The sequence below is a fragment of the Zalophus californianus genome, chromosome 4 (assembly GCF_009762305.2).
Source record: "Zalophus californianus isolate mZalCal1 chromosome 4, mZalCal1.pri.v2, whole genome shotgun sequence".
Classification (NCBI taxonomy): domain Eukaryota; kingdom Metazoa; phylum Chordata; class Mammalia; order Carnivora; family Otariidae; genus Zalophus; species Zalophus californianus.
Window position 1 is genome coordinate 159,918,887 of NC_045598.1, and position 19,209 is coordinate 159,938,095.

Below are 19,209 nucleotides of genomic sequence, written 5' to 3' on the forward strand. Positions count from 1 at the left end.
ACTAAAGTATCTTATGTGTTACTGCAGATGTTAACCTCAGTGATTTGAAGTTAGATGGAACTGACTGAATTCTTACTTTACCACTGATTCGATTTTGTGACTTTGAAGAAGTCATGTCACCTCTCCAAACATCCATTTCCTCATGCATAGAACAGGAACAACAGTCACTTCATAGAGTTGCGTGAGAATTATAGAAGGGATGAGCTGCTAATTCTGGGACCTGTGCTTGGGAAAAGCTTCCTTCTTGAACAGGCCACTGTGGGAAGAAAAATAACATAGCCCTTTTTGAATCAGTTGCTACTGATGCATAACAAAACAACTCAAAAGCCAGTAGCTTAAAACAACAGGTTGTTCTGAGAATAAGTATTCTCATACTTCTTTGAGTTGGTAATTTAGGTAACACTTAGCTGGATGGGTCTTCAGGCCTCCTCTGAACTCCTTCATGCTTCTCATGCTTTCACAGTTGGCTCAATCAAAATAATGGAATTTTATGAATGTTTTTATATTTTACCTCTATTCAAAGTGATATTTGAAATATTTAGCAGCCACTTTGGCAGAGGCTTGGACCAACTGAATGCAATTATAAGGCTGGATCACCAGCCTGGATGCCCCCTGCCAGGTGATTGTCAGTCCTTTAGTTCCTGAATCATCAGTTGGTCTGAGGGGGCAAATGGAGAAACCTGGACATCAAGGGAGAGGACCATCTGGGGATTGGTGCAGTAGCTATGTATCAGCCAGTACAAAAGGATTTCTGATACAAACTGGTTGAATGTAAGCCCTGTCCCATCCATATTACAATCTTCCTGTCCGGGTTGCCCCAAGACTCTTGATATCTTATCATTAATATATCTTACCCTGAGATTAGCAGTGCGTCCCCCTACATCTTGGTATACCAAGGACACTGATGACATCCATGTGTCTCTCCATCTCACCTCTCACAAATTCCAGTAACCCCCACATCAAGAACAAACAAGTCATACAAATACTCCTTAGTAATAAGACAACAGTCTTAATTAGGGAAATGATGGCAATAATAGGTAGTTTGAAAACCCATATTAAGTGTTTTAGTATTACAATCATTATATTTGTCAAGTGGGACAAAATAAGCCCAATTATTTTTTTTCATAATAGAAAATAAAAGTAAAGTTGGTAGAGATTTTCCCAAACACACAATTCTCAAAGTGGAAAGAGACACACACCCTATTTCAAAAGGCATCCTGGACGAAGACCATTGAGGAACATAAAACTGCAGGTAAAATGGAGGAAGCCAGAATCTCTGGGATGAAACCCAGGAGTCTGCACTTTAAACAATTCTTACTGGCACTGAAGTTGGAAAACCAATGGCTACAGATTGTCCACTGTATTGAAGAAATGCAGTTATAAAAGGACACTAACCTGAGTAATCAAGAGAGGGCAGGGCTGTCAGCTTGCTAAGGAAAGTTTGAAAGATCCACTGATTACAGAATCCTGCTCTATAGGATGGTTAGGGGTTTTCCTCTGAGCTCTTTTTGCATATCCTCACCTGTAAGACTGTCCTGAAAGCACTGATGCTTCCTAGGGACTCTTTTTACTTCTGTGGGAGTGGTATAAAGCTGACGAGGACTGTTCATAGCAGGCATCCGGAGGCAGTCACTGTCCTGAACCTGGACAGATAACGTGGAGGGGCTCCCTGAAGCCCATGCATGCCTGCAAGTCCCATCTGCCAAGCAGGGGCATCCAGATGGCATTCTGGCCACAGCCACTTGCCTCCAGGTCATGACAAGTGGATCCCACCCTCTGATCAAACCACTCTACTTCAGCCCATTTCATTTTTATTCAATATGCTGCAAAAAGCTTGACTTAAGGAACTTGTATATCTTACTTTTCTTAAGATTTGTTTTTCACACTCTCTGTATCATATTGGGTGCAGGAAGAGGAATCATGAGGAAATGTTTCTTTTATAAATGCTTGCTATGCATATAGAGGTACATGGGATGTTGACTTTATTTAGATTCAAAACAGGTGGACCAGACACTTCAGATAGGTTCCTTGGGTTTTAAAAAGATTACTCATGGCTCCAACAGATGCTTTGCAATTTCATCAGCGCCATATGCTTTATACAAAGGCGGCCTCAAAATGAAGATATCCTTCTTTGATGCCATGGCTTTCATTTTGTGCTTGCCTCAGTGAAAAATGAATTCAGATACACTTTTTAGCCTCATCTGTTTACATTGTTTTTTTGTGAGCAGAACTGCCAGATAATTACCCAAATAAGGAGTTATTCTCCAGAGATGGACTGCCAAAATTCATTGTGTCACCAAATACAAATGCTATTAAAACTACTAAAGTGGGGAACATTTGGAAACTCATGTTGGTCTGTCAAAATAGTAAATATATTGCATAATTTGGAAACCATGTCTGTGATGCATGTCTTCAAAACACACAGTATTTAGGAAGAGTTGATAAAGGTAATAGAAGCTAAATAATTAAAAAAAAAAAGTTCTTTGACTCTCCATTCCAGTTAGTTATTAAATGCAGAATATCTTCAATTAAAATGTAAATGGAATTAATTGAATGAAGCTCTCTATCTGGATGATATGTGATCACTGAATAATTTGCTAACAGGCACTGAACAATGGCCAAAGGAAAATAAAACTATTGCTTAATGATTCAAATTATGATATTTTATGATCATCTCTCTCTAATGCTGATGGAATGTGACCCTGGACAAGTTTTTCTTAGCCTCCCAGAGTCATTGTGTTCCCATGTATAATATGAGGAAATGGAAACACATGATCTGTAAGATCCTTTCCTGGCCTAAAGGTCATTGACTTTATTATATCATGTTTTCTCTGCCAACCAAGTTAATGAAAGAAGAACTAATTTTGGACTCAGATATAAATTCAAATCTTGTTCCCTTACTTCCTAAGTGCATGAATATGAACATGATAACCCTTTCCAATTTCTTCATGTGTGACAAATGGAGAACACCTACCTCGTGGAATTATGATAAATAAGGAAGTAGTTAAAGCTCCAAGCACAGAATCCTTCACTAACAACTTATTAGGTCCGCAATTAATTGTTTTCCTTTTCTTATCCTTCATCATTTTAGATGTCGCAAATCTGCCTTTTCAATGAAACCTTCTGACCTCTGACCTCTGGTCCCTACAGAAAAATTATAATCCTGAGACTAACTAAAGGGATGATAAAATATAGAGGTATAGCAGATAAGACCTAAAAGATACATTTTTTTTTTCTCCTGAATCGTCTTGGTAAAAAGAATGATAGCATCTATTGAAATAGTTGTCCTGCTGGTGTTTCTTTTCCAGTTTGTCTTTGAGGTCTAACATTGGTCCTAATTTTTTTAAATGAAATATATCTGAATTATAAGAAGTAGCTAGCTTCCTGTATGTTGGAAAATCTTTTCTCATTGCTCCTTTTCACTATTTTTTCATTATTACTGGCTGTTATACATCAAAAATTTTAGATTAAAAATAACATGATTATTTGTTCATTATACAAAATACTAGAAAATATTTTTAAAAATAGAAGAAATGAAGCATAAACACACTCTCCAAAGTGAACAACTTTAAATGTAATTTGCCAGGTTTCTAAGCTACATGTGAACTATGTATACACATTAACAAAGCAGGTTGATACTATATGGTTCTAAGGTAAGCACCAGAGTATGTGCTCTGCAAGGGAATGTGCTTTGGAATGTGCTTTGATTTCTTGCTGCCTACTGTTGTTCCAGCATCTAGAACATGCCAATCACAGAGTATTTATTTATTTATTTATTTGGGGGAGCAGCAGAGAGGGAGGAAGAGGGACAAGAAGACACTGCGCTTAGTGCAAAGCCCAGTGTGGGCGTCAATCCCCAGACCCTGAGATCATGCCCTGAGCTGAAACAAAGAGTCAGGAGCTCAACCGACTGAGCCACCCAGGTGCTCCAGAGTATACTCAATACCCTTTTGAACCTAACTTATCCTCCATGTCTTTTTGGGCCAATAAATGGATTCTACAGCATCATTTTCAATGACTATATAGTATTCTACAGTATAGATATATCACAACTTACTCAATAGATCCTCTATTATCAGGCTTGTCAGGTTTCCTGTTTGTTAGTTCTTGCCTATTGTAGTATTTTAATCAACTAGCAGACAAATAAAACTTATGCCTTTCTTCTTCATTACTGTTTGGGTAAATTCATAAAAGTAGAATTGCCAAGTGCAAGTAATCTATTCACAGTTTTAGAGAATTATTACATATACTACCAAATTGTTCTCCAAATGATTGTGTCAATTCACAATCCAGTCAACTGAGATTGACTCTTTCCCTTCACTCTCACAGTACGTATATGCTGAAAAAAAAAAATTGAAAACCAGTTTAAAAAGGTCATTGCATACGAAATGTTGTAAATACCCATTTCTGCATTTCCTGAGATATAAGGTCCTATAACCCAGCAAGGATAAAATCTTGCTAAAATAGTGTAAATAGTTTGACAGTGCCCATTTAAGCTAATCCCAAATGGTTATGAAACCCAGAAATGCTGTAAAACCTTGTGAAATATTTGTAGCCTGTTCAGTGTTCTCCCCTCATGGAATCAAATATGAAATGTCTGTGTGGGAGCTGTTTTTCCAAGGAAAATAGATTATTTGTATCTCTAGGTGCAAATGCTTTGAAATAACCAGAACATGTTGCCGCTGAATGTAGCCTTATATAATTTTCACAGCTCCTGCTTTCCTGCCAGTCACCTTCATGGTGTGGCTTTGATGGTTTGATCTGAGTTTGACCCCTGGCCATGATTCTTGCTCATGTTTTTAACATCCACTCTTATGTGAACAATGCATCTGACGGTATCCTATTGTGCTTCCTTGTGTTGTCTGACTTTGATGTTCAGAAAAACCATGAAGACTACTTCCACTGTGTCTGCATCTCCAAATTTGAGATTCTTGCCCCTTGATATTTCTTGTATATGTAGACCTGGAAGTCCAGAGCCAATAGCTTTGTGTTTTCTGTATTGCATAGGGATCAGTTTGAAATGATCAGTTCATGACTGCCAAGAGATTTAGACATGATTTTGCTGTCTGTGAAGTAGCTCAAAGAGGACTAGCAACATGAGCAGTTAGGCAAGATCTGGCTGATAGAGTGGAGATGTAGAGAAGAAAGGAGGGGAGTGAGAATTTAAAATGAGGAGTTAAATGGATGTTGACAGAAAAAGTATGAAACTTAAACTTCAATTCATGCTAGAAAGAGATGATATAAAAGTAAACAAAGAGGCTGGCCTCCACCTGCAGGGGAAAGAGATTATTATGGAATAGAAACTTGCCAAAAAATCAAAAGAGAAATTACAGTATGAAAGCAGAAGAATGGCCAAAAATCATGCTTTAACTACAGAGATAGATTTGAACTGTGAGGCCTACTTTAGAGAGATGGGGAAGAAATCTGAAAATATCTCTTCAGTAAAGAATCATTTGAAACATGTGGTACCTACTGAAAATAAAGATCAAAGGAAAATAATTATTAGTTGTCAGACTGTCCAAATTAGCACATTCACGTTTGTCTCTTTTTAAGAGTTAGTGATACCTGCCTTATTTTGGAGATATTGAAATGATTTCTAAATGATCTGAGAAATGCTCAATTTTTCCAAAACAAAATTCTAATTCTTAAAATGTTATACAAATTTAGAGAGGTAGGCAGTGACCAGTGTTTCAAAACTCACATATTAAATGGTATCTCCACGGACCTGTTATTATTTGTTTGGAATTTGTTACTAATCGAAAGCAATCTAGTATAATAGAGATTGAACTTTGGAGATTCAAGTCCTAGCCGCTGAGTTAACTGCTGTGTGACCTTAGGAATCTTACCTTCTCTGAGCCTCATTTTCTTTATATATTAGTGGAAACCCTACCTTTTCAGTTAATTAAATAAAACAGTACACATTAAATGTCAGACAAAGTAGGCAGAGAATTTTTTTTTTTAAAGATTTATTTATTTTAGGAAGAGAGAGAGAGAACATGCATGCATGCAATTGTGGCTTTGCAAGTGGGGGGAGGGGCAGAGGGCGAGAATCCTTAAGTAGACTCCCCACTGAGCATGGAGCCCATGCAGGGCTCCATCCAGCACTCATGAGATCATGACCCCAGGTGAAACCAAGAATCGGATATTCAACTGACTGAGTCATCCAGATGCCCCTAGGCAGAGAATTACTTTAGGTTTCTTTCTCACCACCATCCCCCATGCAATGCAAGAAAAGTCTACAGAGGTTTATGAAATGAAACATACTGTAAAGTGGTGTGATTAAATTAAAAAACCAGAGAGCACCTTAAAGAGAGGGAATTGGCATTATCAGGAATGTGAGATGAAATTAGTGTTGGAGTTAAGCCCTAAATTTGTCTCAATTTCTTGCTGTCTCTATCAAGATGCCTTTGGTTACAAGCAACAGAAAATCAATCTCAAATTGATTTTAACAATAAAATAAATTCATAGGCAGAGGTCAGCTTGCTAAGATCAGGCTTGATCTATTCACTTAAATGATGACAGAAAGACCCCTACTCATGCTCTCTCCATTTCTTGACTCTAGTGCTAACTCCATTCTGTACAGGCTTCCCTACTTCCTGGTCCCAAGATGGCTACCTTGTTAGCATTCAGGTTTCTTTGTGATTAAGATGTCCAGTCTGAAGTCGCTAACAATCTGTTATGAATGGTTGAGAACCTGTATCTCATACATGCTGTCTCACTCATACTCAGCAAAGAAGAAAGCTGTTTTGTCTACTCTCAAACAAAAATTCTGAGCCTTGGCCTAAATGAATCAACTTAAAGCACTTTCCCATTCTTATCTCAATAAATGTGGCCTAGATATGGAGTTATACCAGTTACCTTAGGCCTGAGCCATAGATTCTGTCATTTGGAGGTCAAGTCAGTTACTCTTGAAGCACATGGGTTACATTGGAGTAGGGTGCTGTTACGAGGAGTAAGAGGAATATATGCTAGGTAGCTAAAAAGGCAGATATCCGCCAAAGTAGCTGTGAGTAAATGGGAAACATTGGGTTTTAAATGTATATCTGAGATATATATTTGAAAGAAAGGAAGCATGAAGTTCATCTTATACTTCTGGAAATTAAATTCAAGGAAGAGTTTATTGACTTAAGTATTGTGAGAAGGAGGAGGAGGAAAAGAGAAAGAAAAAAAGAAAAGAGACAAAAACAGTGTTTCATAGAGACAGTACATCCAGTAATGACTCTTAGGTGATTAGGTCAGAAACACCAGTCAAATACTAACTTTCTGTGTACATATTATGTTTTCTAATGTTTTGATTTAATGGGAGACATGATTTGAAGAATCTAGAATAAGATTGCTATACATCCATTAGTCTTTCAAATAAAGCCATTTTAAATGCTTGAACACTATTCTATTGTTGTTAATTCAAGATTTAGTTCTCTAAGCAGGGGCCGTACTATAGCATTCTAAGATATAAAGTAAAGCAAAGTTTCTTTATACTGACGATGTCAGATCTTAAGTTTCTCCCATTCTATTGTGAACGAACGGCTGAGAGACTGATTCTCAATTCAGCACTGCTTTAGAAAGCCATGTGGCCTGAAAGTGCTCCCAACATTGTCCCAATAAAGACTTTGAATCTTCTCCAGCAACTGAGTCTGAGCCATATGGCATATAATGAGTGATTTTTAATTCAAAAAAAAAATTAATTCTTAGGAGAACCTTAGATGGCTTCTGGGACATCTGGTTTCAAGTAGCATGGCACTCTGCACTCTCAAATAGCTATATTAATTGCCCTATAAAATGGGTTATTTAAGATTAGCTATTTAAATGTTGGGGAATGGGTCCTAAATATAGTGATTTTAGTTTGGGTGTAATTAATGGTGAAGCTAATATTCTAAAAGTAATCAACCAAATCCAACTGCTTCTGCCAGACAGAACAGCAGATTAGTTGGGATACTAATTCGGCTATTAATAATAAAGGCCAAAAGATTTTATTTTTGCCCCATACAAAGTCTGAGTGTAAGCAGTCGTGGGCAGGCTTTTCAATGTCAATGGTAGAGATTTATTCTAGTTCCTCTGGCATCCTTAATATTCATCTCCCATCCCTTGGTCCAAAAAAGGCTTCTCTAGTATTCCACTCTAACATCTACATTTTAACCATGAAAAGGGGAAAAGGAAGAAAGTTACAGAACTTTCTTTGTGGGAGCATGGCCCAAAAGTCATCACATTGCTTCTGTTCATTTCTCATTGGCCAGAAACTGAGTGCTGGACAGCCTAGTGCCCAGTTAAACCCTCAATCTCTGTAGAAGATGAATATGTATAATAGGGAGAAAACTAGCAGGCTCTGACACAGAGCCTCTGGAGAAAAGAGGCTGTATAACTTCCTATCCACCAAAGCTGAAATCATGCATCTGCCCAGTTCTCTCAATGAGTGCACCAGGTTGTCCAAATATAAACTAACATGAACAGAATATAAGATTTGTGTACATGAAAATAATGTTTCTACTTCAGTTACCATGGGTTATAGAATCCAGCATTTAAAAATAATTATAATATGCATTGTTTATTTCTGATCTCTAAAAATGCACACTTTTGAAAGTTTGGAAACTGCAGAAGAACAAAGAAGTTAACAATCAACCATAATTTCACTAGCCAGAGATAACCATTGTTAAGAGTTTGGTGCATTTCCTTTATGACTTTGAGTCTTCTTTTTACTCATGTAATTGGACACAGTTTTGCATTTTTTAACCTAATACTATGTAATTTTCTCACGTCATTAAAATGGGATACTAATATCAGTTTTTATGTTTGCATTAACTTAACCTATAGAAGTACCAGACTAGTACTAGATCCTTAAAATTTCCAATCTTTGCTGGTATTAATAATGTTACTGTGAACATCTTTGTGCATAAATTTTTGTCTACATTTTGAATTATTAGAATAGAATCTTAAAAATGAAATTGAATCAGAAGGTAAGAAAATTTTAAAGGCTCTAGATCTATATTGCTAAGCCACTTTCCACAAAGGATATTGAAAATTACTCCAGCTTGTTCTGCTAATCTTTTTCATATCACCCTCACTAGCATTGTTATAATTAAATTAAAGTTGCCTCACTTGAAAAAGGACATTCGCAGACCCTCTTTGACTGATGAGCCTGAGTATGGTTTCATATGCACCAGCAATGTTTTCATGTCTACATTAAATTCTGTTAGTTTGGTCATTTATTCATCCCTTGTTTTAATGCAAATATAAACTATCCTGTGCCTGACTGAGTCACTAAAGCAGGTAAAAGGGAATTATAATATCTCACTTAATGACACCTGCTTACATTTAATTTTAATTTAATGATACCAGCCAACTTGATTCAGCCAAGAATCTTGAAGAATACATATTTTTTAAAACGAGCAGGTATTAAATTTCTAAAATAAATGACACCTCATTTATTTATGTGCCAAAGCTCATGCAGTCTTCTCAGAGGAGAGATTTCAGATTCTCATTTCAAAGCACATTAACTCTAAATTTAGATAAAATCCTAACACATTTGATTATATGATTTCCAAGCCCTTGGCAGATTAAAAACAAAATTAAAAAAGAGCAACAAACGTATTAACAACAGATAATGGTACCTGAGAGATCGACAGAAAAGATAGAGATTTTGTATTGTTTATAACACACACACATACACACACCACAACCACCATCACCACCAGCAACAACCTGAAATTCTTTTTTTTTTTTTTTAAGATTTTATTTATTTATTGGACAGAGAGAGACACAGTGAGGGGGAGTGGGACAGGGAGAAGCAGGCTTTCTGCTGAGCAGGGAGCGCGATGCGGAGCTTGATCCCAAGACCCTGAAATTCTGTTTTTTGAAATTGTAACATTTTTAGAACAACTCCACTTAATGAAATTATAGCTCATCTATTCAAAGAATAGTAAAAAGTCCTTATGTATTATTTTTACAAGAAGTTTTAATATCACAGAAAAAACATTTATAATAAAAAAGCTGGGTATAACTTTGCACCTAAAATTTGATCATAAATTTTAAAAATTGAAAAGACATATCTTGAAAACAAATGCACAAAAATATTAACTATGATTTTCTTGGGCTGGTAAGATTATTTTTTTCTTCTACTTTTTCTGTATCTTTTTAAATTTTCTAAAATGTATATGTATTCTAATAAAGATAATTAACGTTATATTATTTTTTAAATAATATTCAATGGTCTAGCTAAATAATTTATTGAGGATCTATTGTGTATGTCTCTTGGATGCTATTTAAATTGTAAAGTAATGGTCATAATGATTAGTTGTACATTATGACATTAGAAAGGAAATTCTTAAATTAAGCAAGTCAGACATCATTATATATTTAGACAGCCTATTCATGCTATTTAAATAATATTGCAGACATTTCACAAATTAAAATCATATTCAGGTTGGTAAAACTGCAATTAATTTAAACCAAAAAAAGTATTTTAAAAAATTTTATATATACTCATCTTGCATATAGCAATGGAATGTTTATGTACATTTTTTGTAGCATTTCTTCCATGCAAATTTGTTTCTTCGTATTTTGGGGAATAACTTTTAATTTTTACTTAGAAGAATTCATAGTATTATCCAGAAAATTATTAAATGTATGAAATATTTTTATAATGTTAGCTTGAAATAGTCATCTGTAGGTTTTCTGAACTAATCACATGGACAATTAAATTACATGATTTCCTTTATTAAATAATGGATTACACTGAACATATTTCTACATCTGCCTGTTTTTAAGTTAATTTCTCTCAGATCCAAACCCACTCTTCTGGATTCAGCTTTGTCTGGCTAGACTGGGTCTCCTGAGAACAGTTTCTGGTTTGCCAGCGGCTAACTTTTAGGCTCTGTCCATAGGGGGCGCCAGAAGGCGACTGCAAAGCCAGAAGAGAGAAGGAACTCTCCTTGCCATTCCTATAACTATTTATCCAGCTACCTTTCCTTACTTTGGCAACCAGGGTTCCTTCCAGGAGCAACCCTTCTCTAATTTCCTATGTTTCATAATTCCAGTCACTTCCTTTTGTTCCCCAGCCCTAGAGTTAGTACGTGCTTCCTACAGTTGCCATCTTTGTGATAACTTGGTGTTATCAACTTTATACCTAACCTGTTGTTTATAGTCTCTTCTGTCTCCTGGCTATACTGACTGATACAGCATAATTTCCTAAAGCAGAAATATAGAGATTGATAAAATAATTTTCCTACTAGTTAATGTTATAAGTTAACATGGATACATAGGTGGTAACTCTGATAGAAGTTATCTGAACTTTGCAAAGAAAAAATTCATATATAGGATATACCTAGCTCTGTATGGTTCAGGGATATAAATCATAGTCAGTTCTTCTCATGACCAACATAGCTTCCTTATCAACAGTTTAAGGAGTTAAAAATTGACCATATTACTCTATATGTATGTGTGTGTATGTATGTGTGTATCTATATGTGTAACTTATGGCGTGTGTGTGTACTTATATATATTATACACACATAGATATAATTGTAAAAATATGACAGGTAGACAAGAAGGAAAAAAATTACAAATTTAATGTGGTTGTAAAATAGATCAATTGTTAGTTCATAAAATAGATTAATAACATCGTCCCACTTGCATCTAAATTCTGGACTTAGTACTAAATTCATTGGTTAGTAAAATAATAAGTACTTCTGGTTACACATTCATCAGCTCCGTGGTGTTTGCATTGTTCTTATCAACAAGGTTGTTCCATCTTCACATTTACTCTGTATCCTGTTCCTACTATCAACCACTACATTTGACCTTAGTTACAACCTAGATAGTCTTCTCAACTTTCTTCATGCCTAGGAAGAAAATACACCACTGTCCTTCAATAAATGCCACATCCTTTTTTGCTGACTTGGATTGACCTCTGCTAACTCCTGAAATTCTTGGCCACCTTTGCCTGTCCCTAGCCATGACTATTTTTATTCCTGAATTTTTTGAGCTTACTCTGAGTTCCTGGCTAGTCCCAGACCTCGTTTCTGGCTTACTGCTTCCCTTTTCCTGCAATTTCCTGTTGACGGCTGGGTTGGTTATATAGTAACCGTGTGAAATTTATCCCTTTCTGTCTTACATCCTATAATTGCTGTTCCTTGACACTTGAAACTCAAAATTCTGGTTCTCCTATGTGCCCTTCCATCTTCCCCAAGCCTAGGGTTAGCGTTAGCCTTGCTGCTTCCCAAGCCCACCAGCCTCTCTTTAAATAAAATGAGTAGAAAAGCCCAGGCCAAAGGGGGAGAAGCAGGTGACTATTTTTATATGGTTATCTGGTTATCTCTGAGTGTTCAGGGAAGGATGTTATAAAGCCTTATGGCTGAGTTTGTAAGCTCTGGAGTCAGAACAGACCGATCGCAAATCTTGGTTCAATCATTTACTAGTTGTGTGACCTTAGGCAAGTTTCTTTATCTCTCTCTACCTCAATTTTCTTTCTTTCTTTTTTTTTATATGAATACAACATATCTGCCTCAAAATTTTTTTAAAGATTAAGTTGAATAATCCACGTAAATTTCTTAGAATTGTTCAGCACAGAGAAAGCACTCAAAACACCCTTCAATAATGCCTACTTAATGACTGTGTTGATATCTAAAATTGAATATCCTGTCTAAGTGACAATTTTCCTGACTTATGAACATTAGGGGAGGGTTATTAAGTAGACATAGGTTACTTACACAACTATTGAAACCTCGTCTCTGTGTGGCATCTATTCCCATAAATGAAAAAGGGAGGAAAACCACTACTAATAAAATCCTTCAGAATGTAATTTCAGTCTGTGTTTGAAAGGCCCAATAATTGTTAGGAATATGGAAGAAGCAGTGACCAGAATAGAAATCTTAGAATAGCCTGTTCCAAAGCCAGGTTGCTGGATTAAGCAATTAATGGTCTAGCTGGGTTCGTATTTAGATTTGAGTACCAGACAAAAGAGACTATTTTCACCCATGAAAGTGAACCTGCATGTAATTGGCTAACATTTTTTTGCCCTAGACTGACTCCACAATGAACAGTTATCAATAATATACATCTGATAGATAGATATAATAGATAGATCATTCTTAATCTAATCATACATTTTAATGATAAAATAACTCTAAAGAACTTACTAGGGTTTGCAGAGTTTCTTTGTAAGCATGATCACAGTTGATCACATTTAACTTATTTTCAAGATTTCAATAGAAATTGATCTAATTTTCTGTATGAGGAACTGACCCAAAGATGTGAAGTTTGTATATCTAGTGTAACACAGCTAGTAATCAACAAATGGTTTACTCCAAATTTGTTACTCAGATTTAGTGTTCTTTCCATTACTGCAAGGTGATGCCAATACTCTCTTGCTACTTCATAGAATGTCATAGAGTTTGAAAGTAACAATGGTAAAGATGAATCCCATTAATATTTGAAGAAACCAACTAATCTACAAATAAAAGTAATTATGAAGCCTGATTTTAGAGACTCACTAAAACAGTTTGATTTATTTTCCCACTCAGAATATTGAGAAGAAAATCTGTAGTTTCAGGTGTCTCTTCTAGAAAGAGAGAGAGAGAAGATAGAACAATAACCAAGATTTCAGTGTTTATTACGTGCCAGGCGCTACAGTAAGCATTTATATTATTCATCTGATGTACTGCTCATGAGAATCCCACAGAGTGTTACAACTTTTTCACTAAATGGATGAGCGGGGGGAAAAAAACAAAAATAAAAACTTAAAGTCTAGAGAGGTTAAGTAATTTGTCCAAAGTCACACTGTCTCTACTAAGGCGGGGTCAGGATTCAAACTCAGCGTAAGTTCGGAGCCCATATTCTTAATCACAGTGCTCTATGTTCTTGATTTTATATAATTTAGTGTTAATAAGTGTGTATTTCTTCAGTTCAGTGGGGTTTAGGGTAGCAATAATTGGTTACAACGCCAGAAGTTTCAGTAGTCTTGTGGCAGTGGCCCAGATGCTATTGTCATCCGAGCCTCATGGTGGAAGCATGTGCCTTCTGACTGACCACACACTGCCAGCCACCTGCATAGAGTCACTATTTGTGATTCAGCTTAGACTGGTGGCCAGCATTTTCTTCCTGTATATGACTGACAGGCAGCTGTGACTCCAAATACACAGAATGATACACAGAGAATATTTTAAATAAGGGTCGTTCCAAACATTGTAGTTTTTTTTGAACCATCTTAACCATTTTTTTTCCATCTTAACCATTTTTAAGTGTACAATTCCGCAGGGTTAAGAATATTTGCATTGTTGTAAAAGACAAACTCAGAACTTTTTCATCTTGCATATCAAAAACTTTATATCCATAAAACTGACTTTTTCCCATTTCCCCTTGTCCCCTTAATGCCAGCCTTTGGTAACTACCATTCTACTTTCTGTTTCTTTGAATCCGGTAACTGGAATCATACAGTATTTGTCTTTTCATGACTGGCTTATTTCACTTATTAGTGAAAATAAAAGCTTGTATGCTTATTAGCATAAAGTTCTCATGGTTCATCCATATGGGAGCATGTGACAAGAGTTCCTTCCTTTTTGAGGCTGAATATTATTCCATTGCATGTACATACTGCATTCTGTTTATTTATCGATTAATGGACATTGGGTTGCTTCCACCTCTTGGCTATTATGAATAGTGCTGCTGTGAACATGAGTGTGCAGATATCTCTTTGGGACCCTGTTTTCAATTCTTGTGTATGTCGATACAGAAGTAGTATTTCTGGATCTTTTGGTAGTTCCATTTTTAATTTTTTGAGAACGCTCCCTATTGGTTTCCACAGTGATTACACCATTTCACTGTCCTACGCACAGTGCACTAGGGCTCAAATTTCTCCACATCCTCGTCAACACTTGTTATTGTCGTAAAACATTATATCTTTTTCAGGTTTTGGTGAGGCAGTATATTTTTGATTTCAGAAATGTACTATCCTTGAAGCCCTCTCAATGTTTAATTTCAGGAGCTAAATATTTTCCAGAACATTCCTTGAGTAAATGAGTAACTTGCTCTTTTGAACCTAAAACACATATTTGTTTCTTCATTCTTTTGGCTACCACTGTCTTACCCAGCTCTAAAAGCTTCTTCAAATTAGTCAGAGAGAGACAAGTGGAAGGTGTAGACTTCTCACTTTGACAGCCTGCTAAAGATGGAGGGAAAAAATGGTGCTATTCAAAGACATTTTGTACTTGGAGACTTAGAATTTAGGATGGAAATAAACCCCAGTGAAGTAGCAAGAATGTTTGAAAGAGAAGTCACCAACCCACTGCTGCAGAAGGCTGAATTCCAAGGAAATATGCTCAATATCCATGAAGCTGAGACGTAAGTTTCTGAAGTCATGCCTTTCTATTTTCCTATTTCTCATTTACTTGAAATGTCAATCATTAGTTGGGGGAAAGCATGTCCTGCTAGTGAATCATGGAAATTAACCAAATGATAGAATCTTATGCAAGTAACAGTGGATTTGGATATTTGTATAGTGACCCTATTATGGAGTAAGTACCAGAAATTGCCAGGCTTTGACTTTAAGAAAACAGCACTAGTTATATTAGTTGTCTATAATATTGTGGTGCTGCAGTATGAGTTAAAAAAAAAAACAAAACAAAAAATCTCTTAAAGACATTTATCTTATTTCTATTAATATTGTTTGATTTTTCTTGTTTACATTTCTCATTTTTCTCGTAGAAACTTAAGTGAATGTCTTTTTCACTCTAAACATTAGAACAGAAGAACAAAGTGAAATTGTAATATGTTTAATGTCACATGTATTCATAAGATGATAACAATATTTAGAGTCTCAAACGAATTGTTAATGTGGAAAAAAATCAGAAAATTTCACCTTGTACAGCCAGTGACCACTTTCTGATGCTATCAGATAATTTTTAAAAATAATTGATAGAAAACATAGCAAGACAGATTTTGTTTTAAGGTAAAGAAAAACAAATATTGGCCAAAACTCAGGGTAGCTCACTTGAAAGGAAATAAAAACAACAAAATCTTATTAGGTTACATAAGGTAAGATTATGTGGAAGTATAAGAGTAAAAGTTAATAATAAACTAAAAAGAAGGCACTTGTTCTGTGAGACAGCTAAAAGTAGCAAACCTGAGGACAATGCAGTTTTCTTTTCCATATTTTTTCTGTGTTATGATTATCTAGCATGATGAACAAAACAGAAATGTCCCTGCCATTATAGAACTTGCATAATTTCTTTTGGTTGGTAAGTATTCAACAATGGAGAATACTTTTATTTTTAAATAAAAATAGAGAGTCTTTTACAACGTTTCAACTTAACCTTTGCTAATCTTAAAAAGCCAAATTCCTTATTAAATTTTGGGTAAGGCTGTATAATAACAAAGTTGGAGGGAAAACACTACTTATAAGGTACAAAAAAAAAAACTCATGAAGCAACAAACAGCAGTGTTGTATTTCCTGTTTTTAGAAATAATTGCTAAAGCTTATCATTTGACTAGCAGACTTATTTTATGAAGGAATCATTAACATATAATACAGTGAGAATTTGGAGAAGTCTATGGAATTGGTCACAAAGTGGCTATGAAACAAATAGATTTCTTAGAGAAAATTGGTATAGAATAGAGAAAAATAGAGACCATTGACTTTTCCAGGGGCCTTTTTAGTAGTAGTTGGAAAATAAGTAATGTGCAACCATAGTTATAACAGTATTTTATTTCTTTCTAGTCTAGCGAAGTCTTTAGTCAGTGAAATAACAAGGGAGCACCATTTTCTGACGGACACTAACAACATAGTCAACAAACTATTTGACTTATTTTGTTATAATACTGATTTCAGGTAGTGGATGGATTTCTATGGAGTTCTAAGAATTATGCCGGAGGATGTTTAACTACATATAATTACTCCAAACTGCCAGTCTCTCAGATGTCTTCTGGAGTATCCCTTTGCTCACTAGGTGTCCCCCTCTTGCATGAGACCCCCTTTAAAACAATTCCACAGAATTAGCTACTGTGTCATCTTGGTAGTAACCTACCAGGGCCTCTGGTTTCCAGAAAATAGACTACTTTGCTTTGCCGTTGGTGGGAGTGAAGCTCAAAACCTACAAAGACTCCTTCTATTTCTCTGGTCAGCCAGCTGCTGCTAGGTTCACTAATCCCTTTGAAGACACTCACTTGGCTTGACGTGAGTAGGAAGATTTCCCTAGTCCTTGCCCAAACCATATGCAGTTGGGGGTGGAAACTCAGTATACTGACCACTTTCTCCAAAGAAGTTCCTTTTTGGCATCTTTCATCATATCAACTGTTTCATACCTTTTAGGTATGTGGTGGGCCAATGCTGGCAAAACCAATGTGATAGTCTCCTAACATTGCTTTTAGGATATGGAGATATTTGGTACCTGCTTCACAGTTTCAACAGTGGGGTTCTCGGCCAAAACTGAAACAAAGTTCTACTCCCATAGCTTCTATACATCTGACAGATGTAGTTATGCTAGATTTTAATGTATTTTCATCAATTAGGGTTTAAAAAAAAACCAAAAATATTTTTGAGGTGATGATTGATATACAAAAAGTATATATTTATGTGTATAGCTTGATTAGTTTGGAGATAAGTATCTCATGTATACGTGAGTCCATCTATCCCATAAATATCCATCACTTCCAAAAATTTTCTCCCATCTTCTTACTTATTTAGTCTTATGATAACAACACTTAACATAAAATCTACCCTCTTAGAATTTTTTTCAGTATACAATACATTATTGTTAACTATACCCATTATGTTGCCCAGTAGATCTTTAGAATGTACTCATCTTGCATTCCTGAAACTTTGTACCCTCAGACTAATAATTCTTCCAAGCCCCTGATAAGCACCATTCTACTCTCTGTTTCTATGAGTTTGGCTATTTTAGATTGTTCATATTAAGGGGATCATGTAGGTGTTACTCTTCTGTTTCTGACTTCTTTCACTTAGCATAATGTCCTCCAGGTCCAATCAATTGGGAGAAGGGATTGTGTTTTGTGGAAAAGACTTATTTAAAGTTATTTCTGTTTAGATATATAACTTATAAACAAAATTAATTAGAAAGCACAGTTTTTCTTTAAGGTTTAAGCACAATTTATAAGTCTAAGCATTTTTATATAAAAATATAGTAATTTGGTTCCATTAACTCATAAATTTAACAGATTAAGTTCCCTTGAAATTTATTCCCATTTACTAACCTAGTTAAATAAGCTTCTTTAAACATTTTAAACTATACTTTTTTAAACAAACACTACAAGTGCTTGGGCAAATTTAAAATACAATAAGCCAATACTTTCTAGATATTTAAGTCCTATAAAACTAATAAATCAAATCTATAAATCTAATAAATTAGATTTTCCAAAGCATTTCAAACATCATAAAATCATGCCTGTAAGCAAGACTTCCAGTTAAAGATGGGAGATGAAATATAACCATTAAGGTTTGTTTCTTTTCGATACTCAAATGACAGTAAAGTGATTTTTTAAAAGAGGGAAACATAGGACAAAGGGCAAAAGACAAAAGAGGGAATAATAGCAACAATTTTGGGAGCTGGAAAGCAGATAGCTTAGGAGACAGAGAAGCTAACAGAAAAGTTAAGAAGCACCAAATTGTGGTGCAGAATTCCCAAAAGACAGTTGGTGATATTGAGTCTGAAAGATAAGACTAAAAAGTCTGTTTATAAGGTAGATTGACCCAAGAGAAAAGACCTAAAGTTATGGACATTAAGAATTCTCTGAATCAGCTCCACCAGAGGATCTTACAGTAAAGCGTACAGCCTGCAAGCCTCATTGCCAATAAGCTTTTTTAGTGTCCTGCTCTTAAATGGGAAAGCTGTTGAGGTGCATTCCAGAATTCAAGCACTCTTAAATTACATAATCTCATATTCTAATATGAGAATATTGACCAAACCAAATGTACAGAAAAAAAAAATTTGGAAGGAACAGAAAATATACGGGGGCGGGTGGGGGGGACTTCTAAAACATCATTAATAGTCTCAAGAGAATATTTTGTATCCATAAAGGCAAAATAGGGTGATACAGAGGGAATATTCCAAAACAAAAAAATAAAAGCTCTAAAAGATTAAAGATATGATTGCATAAATGAAAAACTCAGTAAAGCCTTTTGAAGGAAATCTCCCCCAAAGTAGAACAATAGGATAAGAATGAAAAGAAGAGAAAAATAAATAGGAAAATTAGAGGACTAGTTGT

At 35.4% G+C, this 19,209-nt stretch overlaps 1 protein-coding gene across 4 annotated transcripts in view; it reads left to right on the plus strand.

Moving 5' to 3' along the window:
* Positions 1-19,209, plus strand: part of OXR1 (oxidation resistance 1) — a 455,727-nt gene that overhangs the window by 276,861 nt on the left and 159,657 nt on the right. The window contains exon 1 of one of the 4 annotated variants that reach the window (XM_027575442.2): positions 15,193-15,330. The exons of the other annotated variants lie outside the window; for them this stretch is intronic. Coding sequence (XP_027431243.1) covers positions 15,318-15,330 — 13 coding nt within the window. The 5' untranslated portion in view covers positions 15,193-15,317. Of the gene's footprint in view, positions 1-15,192; positions 15,331-19,209 lie in introns of those variants that run through there. 4 annotated transcript variants of the gene reach the window in all.